Consider the following 9,700-nt stretch of genomic DNA (forward strand, 5'->3'; position numbering starts at 1 on the left):
TATTAAAATATACAGTACTGTATTATTTATATATTATATTAATTATATATTATATAAATTATATATTATAATCATTTTAATCATTTTAATTATTGTTTATTATTATTAATTGTTTTGTTATATTGTTTCGAATAAAATACACTGTAGGCCTACCCCTAAAATCATAAAATTTGTTGGCATTGTTTTGCAAATCTATATTGTCATATATCGTATATTTAATATTATTCAGTTATATTATGGAATTATGCTTCATAAAAGTTTATAAGCATTTTGAAATAAAAAGACACGGGACGGCTATAGGATTTTACACGTCATTTCAATAACGCATGCGCATAATGGTTGGTAGTCGGAGGACGACGATGATGTAGCTCGTGTTGACGGAAGGAATTAATCATTCTGGGCCTACAGGGTAGCTGGTGGGCGTGCATTTTAAAATAGGATAATTCTATTACGAGTTAAATTTCAATGTCTAGGTAAGTATTAAATTTGTATTTATAATTACGGTATGTTATTGTAGATTTTTTAGGGAGTATATTTGCGATTTTTTATATATGCTAGACCTTATAAACTCAATGGATTTGCCAGGCTCGCCAACTTCTTTAGTCATGAACAGGACCTGGTGAGTGCGCCAAGGCGGCTATGCGGGGAAGATGGTAGGGTTGGTACACTAGCGGAGGCGTAGCCTAGGTAGGCCTAGACCTATACTAGCCTAGATTTGCATATCTTTTATTTAAAATTCTAATATAGGCCTAGACTTGTTTTATATAGGCCTAGGAACCTATAGGCTTAGGCCCATACTGTAAAGTTTTTTGAAAACCAGATCAAATTTGCACAGAAAATCGCTAGGAAAATAAGTGCGCAGAATCGTAATTGCTGCATGGTGCATTGTTTATATATTTAAGATTAGGTCAAAGCCTTAATCCGGGCACTAACTTCGCCCAACGGTCATCTGCTGATGCGATTCTATGAAGAACACGACAACGCGCATGCAACAGATCAGACTGCCACCAACAATCAACAGATGGCGTCACGTCGTCTACCGCTGAGTGACAGGGAGTGGAATTGGATTCGTCGTAAAACACAGTCTGCATGGAAATTAGCTCTTATTTTCCGAAATCAGCAGACGGATTTCTAGGCTAAATTTTTGCGCAGCGGATATATTCCCTGTGCAGGAATTACTATTAATACTATACAGTCCTACTACTATACTAGATTGGTGTTTTTCTATGATAGATATTTAATTTAAAAAAACACTTTGAAGTATATTAAATAAAACTATACTTGTATTTTGTACGGCCCCCTAGATAGAAAAGATTTGATAGGCGGGCCCTACATTACGCTAGGCGTAGGCTAGCCATGCTATCATATGATTTATTTTTTGCAGGGCAAAGACCAAGACTTTAAAATGTATCTTCTTCAAAAATTTGGCCTTAAAATCTGTCCATGCATCTTTGGAAAATTTTGCCGAAAATCAGGCCTTGGCCTATTAAATATTGTGTTGTAGTTAAGATTCTTGCACACTATGTTGTTCTGGCAATTCTCCATGCAAATTTGAGCGAAAGCTTGATGGATCATCCATGTAATTGAAATACTTTACACTGTAGGCCTAAGGTACAACTGTTCTGGTTCTGGTGGGTTGCTGCATAAATTCCTGAGCAGGGATGTTACACTACATATGCCTAAGTGAAACAAAGCCGCTCCTGTAACTATCATGATTCGTGCAAATGTTGTATGGACTTAAATCCACTCTATGTATAATAATAATAATGGTAATAACTATTTTTAAAGTGCAAACATTACCACCAAAATTTTTGCTCAAGGCACAGTGTCAAACAACAGCAGAGAACAAACAGGAATCACGAACATCAAGATCAATGTGTAATCTTAAATTTTTGTATGGACTAAATTTTTAACTTAAATTCGTTAGCCTGGTAATGTCTATATTTTACTTAATTGTATTATTTTCTAAAAATTAGGATTTTTTCTGTCAAATGTTTTTTTATTTCCTCCTGTGAGTCAGGAAATATTGTTATGGGAAGCTTCCCGGAACTGTATGTGGAAACAAAGCTGTTGTGTATTAAAGGCCTACTACCTACTGTATGCCTAGTCTACTGTAAAGTCTATTTGTAATTGCTATCATCATAAAAATACAAAGAAAAGATATATGCCTTATTTGAAGCTCTAGTAATTTTAATGTTGTGTGCTTTAAGTTCCCTTTGTAGCATGGCCACCTGTTGTGTGAAAACCTTGGATTTATGCTCTCCTGGTTTAAAAATATTTATGCTTTTAACTTTACTAAAATAAAGTTCCAACAATTGACTCTACACTGGCAACACAATTTTTATATTTCCCTGACAATTTATATTGTTATTTCAATAAGAAATGTGCTTAAAATGAGTTTAATTGTTATCAGAATTTAAGAATTGTTGTTCTTGAATATTTTTTTTTGCTCCAATGCCTCATTTACAAATAAATGCTTTTGACGTCTCAACCATGGATGACTGTGTCAAAGGTTCAAGTCACATAAACAGTCATACAGCTTACACTCGTCTGCTTTTTTGTAATTGTATTAACAATTAACATCTTGACGAGATTTGATTGACAGATAAACCAACTAATCAGCGAGCCTCATTTAGTCACGTGATCAAACTTGGACATTTTAATTTCCTTAGACATCTGGTTTAAACGCGAAACATACGCGAGCCTAGGCCTAGATGTCTATGCTTGGTTATAGATACCCAGATTTACACGAGCAGAGCGCATCTGTGACTTGGCCTTTGCCGACAACAAGGTTGATTGAATGCGGCTTTTCCCTCTTCCTTTTGGGAGTGAAATACAGAGGCTTTTACAACAATTTCCCCATGTGTTCCATGAAATAGATTAACACTATGAATATATGATTTATTTGCATACCACCTACGCTGAATTCTCTTTCTTAAAGAAGGTTGATAGCAAAGAAAATGTTCGCCAACTCAGTAAGTCTAGCCACCATTGTCTAAGGTTTTCATGACTTTGTGGGCGGGGCTTCGCGTCCTTGTCGACATGTCAATTGTTGATCTTCAATGTTGCCAAATGCTGAAATCATCTTCAATAACTGTCAAACCCGACCTGTGCGAGGGCCAATGTTCGTATGTAGCCATTTTGGTAAAATGTTACACTTGTAATGATGTGAATAGATATAAAATAAGGAAACAAATGAGACAGATCCAGGCCTTTTCATTAAAGAGAGCCCAAAATATTTATTTATTAAAAATTTTTAGTCCATGTCTGGGCTTCTTGATGTCTAAATAAAAATAATCTAAAGCGTGCAATAGTCATTGCATTTTTGGTGCATTCCCTATCTCAGTCCAATTATTATTTGGAGAGGTCAGGCAAAATAGATTCAATAATCCACTGTACCATAAAGCGCTAGATTATTTCATGTCTTGAATGGACGGTAGGGGGGTGGGTGGTAAAGTTCTCATGTAGTGTTTTAATATTTATCCAAAAATGTTTCAAGTATTATAGGGCAATACATGACCAATGCAACATGTATGCAAAAATTCATAGCCAACAGGTGTTTGGAAATACAAGGTTCCTGTTGCATTGATATAGCATAGAAACAAAAAATCAAACGATAAGATTCAAATTACATCAATAATGCCCTTTCAGAATAGAATTGCGCAGTTGAAACTCGGAAATGGCTTATTGGGTACGGAGGGAAAGCATTCATTGGGATGAGAATTAAATATTTATAAATAAATTTTCATTACTTTTATCTGCTCCAGATGATTTATTTACTTTATTCTGCTCTGGTTTACCATTATAAGGACTCTGCTGATAATACTTGCGTTATGTTCCACATTTCTAAGTCAAATAATTTCGATCTTACTTTTCATGCCAAATTATTGTGTTTTCCATTAATTAACAATCTGTAAGTAAAATTTTATCTAAGTCAAACAATATTTCAATGGCATTTTGGATTTGACTTACAGTAGGCAATTTCAACTGTAATATATTTATATTTTTTCAAATAAAATTGATTGATGTGTTTTGTTTTTGCCTTTAAACAGAATTGAAAACTATTGTTCGACTTAAATTCCATGTTGATCTAGAGCAGTCAAGTAACAGGTGAGCCGTTACCATGGCTACAGTGGATGTGGTCAGTGCCAAGAAGTTGGTGGAGAACTTGCAGACTGACCTTCGGGCTCTGTCCAATGAAGCTAAGAAGAAGTATCCGCCGGTGAAAGAGGTTTGTCAAATTTTCTTAGCCATAATACTCCAAAAAATCTTGTACATAAAACTCCTAAATTGCATGTGTGGTACAGGAGGAGATGTATTGTCCCCTGAAAAAAAAAATCATAATAAATAATTTTCAAATTAACTTGCTCATTTTGCAGTAACACGCAAATTGTGCATAGAAATTATTGATTACGGTTAAACATGTTATAAATACACTAAATACTACTTTAAAATGATTTTTATGATTTGTTTTTTTTTTTTGTATTTTTCATGCGACAGTACATCTTTAAGTGATTGAGGTTTATTAGGCTGCTGGTAATATAAATAGTGCTGGTACTGTTAATTTCAACAATGTTACTAGCAGCAAATTATGAATTTTATAGTATCAGAGTACACAGTGGCATATCTAGGAGTCTTGAAATTGGGTGGGGATTACGGGGGTATGGGGGGGGTTGCTTGATGGTGCACTGGCTCACAAAATAAGGCGATGTGAGGTAATTTTTAACTAATTACAGTAAGTTAAATTTTTTTCTTCGAACATTTCCAATGGGGGTGGGGCAACAGGGGGACATGCAACAACATTTCTCTTCTAGGGGAGGCGGCATGTGTACCCTTCTAGATTAGCCACGGAGTGTAGAATTTAAATAACTAGCAATAGGTTCTTTCATTCTAAAATATTAATTAACATAAAATTATTTAATTGAAAAGTAACTAATATTCGACAGTCCGAGTTATTAATTCACCAGAGTTAATTAGTCATTATTAATATATTGATATTATTGTTAGATTTCTATTCCAATTCCCTACGATTATGTCCTTGGGTGTCCTTGGTTTGGGTTTTGTATAGTGGTCAGTATAACCATGAAGGTATAAAAATAGAATAAATTTTACATTCAAAATTATCATGGAAACCAGAGACTTTCAAGACTAAAAATAATAATAATAATAGACTTATAAAGCACGCATTGTTAAACCCTCTATGTGCTTCACATTATTCCCCCGGTCATTGGATTAAATGCCTGGAACACAAACTCCAGCTCCCTGTGGGAGTATTCCTTAACGTTGCAGTGAGCTACATCAGCGCATTTTGGCATTTAACCCTACCAGGTACCCACTTATACTCCTGGGTGGAAAGAAACAATATGCAGGTAGTGTCTTGCCCAAGGACACAAGTGAAATGCACAGCAAGGGTTGGCAAACTGAATCATTCCCACTGCGCCATACTGCTTCCACTACTTAGTAGCACCAACATTTTTTAAAGTACAATGAGAAATAAGTATGTAAACATTAAACAGTTAGTAAAACCATTATTTAATCTTCCATTTTAAAAATCACGTTTTTTTTACTTAAAATAATTCCAATGTTATTTTGTCTATTGAAAAGCCCTATGATCTGTTTTACAAACTAGTAAATGTAGTTATTAATATCATTGTCATTGTCCCCACTGCTCTCATTGTCATTATCATAATCTTTATTATTGTTAAAATGAGCGCAACATATAAACCTCTTCATTTCTGAGCAACTACTTACCTAGCAGTCATTATTGTTGAGTACAGTACAGTAATTGATTTTTTTTTTATATATATAATACTTATAATTTACTCATTATAAATTACCAGTTTGTATTCATTCATCCTTCCTTATTCATTCATTCATTCATTTATTTAATTTATGTTTTATATAATCCTTAATAATTGATTTATTTTGTTTATTTCCTAATTATTAATTTGATTTCATTTTATTTATTCAGTGATTCAAAAAATTTGAAATCAACAAAAATCACTAAAGATAACACAAAAGTGCTTCTGTCTATTGTGGTCCTTAGGCGATGCTTTTTTATGCCTTGTTTCGCGAACCCGCCAATATTAATGATTTTTAATAAAAATAAAAATTTTATTTTTGGCAAATTAGTGCACCCACACCACAGAAAAATTGAAATTGCAGAAAAAATATGTTTTTATAATATTTGTTTTAAAATTATGTTTAATTATATAAATTTAAAGCATAAACAATAACATTTTATTTTTATTTTCTTCTCCGTCTAGATGTTTTTGGCAAAGCCATTTGCTAAATAAGAAAATAACATTTTAATTTTTTTTCCCACCCTCCTCTGACGATCTTTAGAAAAAGTATGTTTGTGAAACAAGGTATAAAAACAGATTATCAAAACACAACATAAAAAGACAAATTATAAATTTACTCATTATTAATTACCTATTCTTTCATCCATTCTTATCTATTTATTTATTTTTTTTAATTTGTTTATTTTTTATATAATGCCCGATACAATCACATACAAACTAAAATATACAGTAATATGAATATGGTATAAATTGTTGTAAACATTTTAGTTATTGTAAAATATTGGTTTTAAGATGGAGTTTAAGCCTGTTAACATGTTGTCTGTTTGATGTGAAGTGTGCTGGTATATTATTCTAATATAAACTCTGACATTTTGTTTCATTAATCATTAATTTTTTTCCTAAATGAACATCTAAACAAACACTTCATTAACCTCATTGCAGGCGGCTGAAGCAGGCATTCTAAGGATACGAACTGTGGTGGCAAAGAACAAAAACATCATTCCAGGTACCCTAAAGAACATGTTTATTATTCAGAAAAGATCGCATATACTCTAGGCTATTTGCATGCCAAGTCAATGATTGATGGGATTTAAATGCACAATCAGTAAAAAGACCTAATTATTTGAACCTTCCTTTTGAGGCAGAAATAAAAGGAATATCACAATTATTTGAAAATATTATTACCTTTTTATTTACATTAATTTTATGCTTTAAATGAATAATTAGTTTGTTTATTTATTTTTTATTTATTTAATTTTTGACATTAAAAATCATACATTGATCATTATTATTATTTCTTTTTAATATTTTAAATTTATTTTTCTTATCACTGATATTAATTGACTTAATAAAATCCCAATCTCTATTTATCACTAATTTTTGTTTTAGTGTATTTTTATTGTTTAAAAAAAATTCCTATAATTTTAGGAAAAAAGTTTTCAATTAAAGCTTTTTGATATTTTAATTTGTTTTTGTTGTTTACTTATCACTAGTATTATTAATTAATTAGGTCTGAATAAGGTTATGTTGCCCATGTCCAACTTACAAAATATTTTGAAAATCTACCAGGGTCAGATTATTTTTTTAATTATTTCTCAGGAACAGCATTAAATATGTTGTTTAAAGCTTTAATAATTATTTTGTAAAACTTAATTTTTTTTGTGAGACATTAAAAGATTGAAGAGTAGAAAGGAATAAAAAAAAAGAATAGAATAAAGAAGTGAGAAAGAATTTAAGGAGAGAGGGTAGAATAGAGAAAGAAAGGAATATGAAAATTGGGTTTATCATCACACTCCCTATCATTGTAATCTTGATGTTGCATACCATATTCTGCATTTAATTAGTCATTTTCACATATTTTCAGCTTAATAGAGACAATATATATTTAATATTGCTATTAAATTTCTCCAACAGCCTTGGTAGCCTGTAGTGGTGAGATAATGCAACCTTTTCTACTGGGCTGTGATACCAAGAATCTACGCATTGTCCAAATCTGCCTAGCTTCAATTCAACGACTAATAGCCAAGCAAGCATTGTCTCCAGTAAGTACAGTAATCTTCCCTAGATATCCTTATTTAGTTGTAGAAATTTTTGATCCCATAGGATACCTCGACAAAGCCCTTCACATTCTATAAGTGGGAAATTTGTTTTGCATAATCCTCAGCCTTTGTAGATGTATAGCAAATGAATGTTTGAGGAGGAAGTGGTGAAAAATCACAGGGATTACTGCGATGGATGAATACTGTAGTGGTAGATAAACATGACTAAACATGGAAATCAAACTTGTTTACATTTATTAGCTCCGATGAGGAGCTCTAGAAACACTCAGCTGATTGATTTTTTAGCTCTGCTGCCTCTATTATACTGCCCTCATGAGGCTGATTGATTAATAGATCTTTTTTAGCTCTACTGCCTCTGTTATACTGCCCTCATCATAGCTTTCGAGATTTGTGTACAGTACTTGTTACATGTTGAATTTCAAATTCAAAGTTGGAAATTGCAGGAGGTTTTTTTTACTGTATATACTTCATATTAATGCAGCAGAAATTGTTCTTGCTTTTGTTGTCAAGTTTTTATCCATAACATTTTTAAATAAAGTAATTTTTACAGATATGAAAATTTGAGTGATGGATATAAAACTAAATGTTTTAATCTGTCTGACAAATGTGAGCGTTTATAAATTATTAGCACAAGAAAGAAATTGAGTCAAGTCAATGTACTGCACAATACAGCTCATGGTTGTACCAATCAAGAATATTATTAGTGAAATGTGCTGTTTTCTCATGGACAAATGCAGTAGCGTATATCTAGAGGCTGTGTGGGTTGTGCACACCCCCAAAAAAGTCTCTCTCCCCCCTCCCCCAATGAAAATGTCCAAAGTAAAAAAATCATGCTTAAGTAGTTAAAAATTCATATCACCCTATTTTGCAGTGGTCAGTGGTTGTGCACTTGTATATATAGCACATACAACATTCATCTCTCTGCACTCTCCAGAACAAAAAAAGAAAACAAAACAAAACAGGAAAGTGGAGGAAAGTTAGAGAATAAGAATGATTTAAGATGCCGCTTAAAGATCATTAAATTAGGAGACTCTTAAAAATAGTTCCTCCTCACTTAATCTTCAAGCCTCCCACTCCATCTTCATCCCCCCCCCCCATCAGCCCTCCCTCCATTTAAAAACTCCTAGATACGCCATTGGACATATGAATAAATAATATATCAAAACACTATGTCAACAAGCTTAATATGCTTTTTTTCTTCATATTATTAATTTATTTGGTCATTTTTTTCACCGTCAATAAGATAAAGTACACAAAAGCTCTACATTACATTTATGTTAGTGGTCATTCACATTTTTCAACATTCAAAATAATATATTTTTTGTGACCAATTATAATGCAACAATGGATATAGTAGACATTTTTATGCAACCAAATACAATACTTTAGTTCACTTCACAAAAAATTGGAGAATTATGAAGAATCAACATTTTATATGTATACTTTCACGCAAGTGAGTACTGTTTGTACACTCGCGTAATGTTGACAATTGTGAATGATCCCTTTTACATTTGTTTTTTTGAATTATTATTACATAACATTACACATTTCTTCCTAAGGACTGTTAATATTTGGTAGGCTCAAAATCCACTGTGTTGATTGTGCGATAACATTATGAAGTACAAAGTTGCTCCCGCTGGGGCTCAGCATGCGTATCATACCAATTTTCTTGACAGGTGATAATAAATCATAAAAGTATAAGCTAATAGAAAGATGCATAGTAGGACTGCAGTTAAACTAATGATCAAGAAGCACTACCCACACTATCAAATTTTCTTGACAAAAACTGTTCTATGACCATATATGGTCATGATGTGCCTATATATGGTCATGATG

The 9,700-nt window shown here is 32.4% G+C and overlaps 1 protein-coding gene across 5 annotated transcripts in view; it reads left to right on the forward strand.

Moving 5' to 3' along the window:
* Nucleotides 1-347: 347 nt before the first annotated feature.
* The window catches only part of LOC117120730 (protein MON2 homolog), a 47,481-nt gene continuing 38,128 nt past the window's right edge, over nucleotides 348-9,700 (forward strand). For all 5 annotated transcript variants that reach the window (XM_033265797.1, XM_033265799.1, XM_033265800.1 and 2 more), the window contains exons 1-4: nucleotides 348-473; nucleotides 4,053-4,231; nucleotides 6,747-6,810; nucleotides 7,719-7,846. In XM_033265797.1, the coding sequence (XP_033121688.1) occupies nucleotides 4,124-4,231; nucleotides 6,747-6,810; nucleotides 7,719-7,846 (300 nt within the window). In that variant the 5' untranslated portion in view covers nucleotides 348-473; nucleotides 4,053-4,123. The remainder of the gene's footprint in view (nucleotides 474-4,052; nucleotides 4,232-6,746; nucleotides 6,811-7,718; nucleotides 7,847-9,700) is intronic.

This window comes from Anneissia japonica, unplaced genomic scaffold, assembly GCF_011630105.1.
Source record: "Anneissia japonica isolate Jap-2015-1 unplaced genomic scaffold, ASM1163010v1 scaffold69_len1423075_cov170, whole genome shotgun sequence".
NCBI classification, from domain to species: Eukaryota; Metazoa; Echinodermata; class Crinoidea; order Comatulida; family Comatulidae; genus Anneissia; species Anneissia japonica.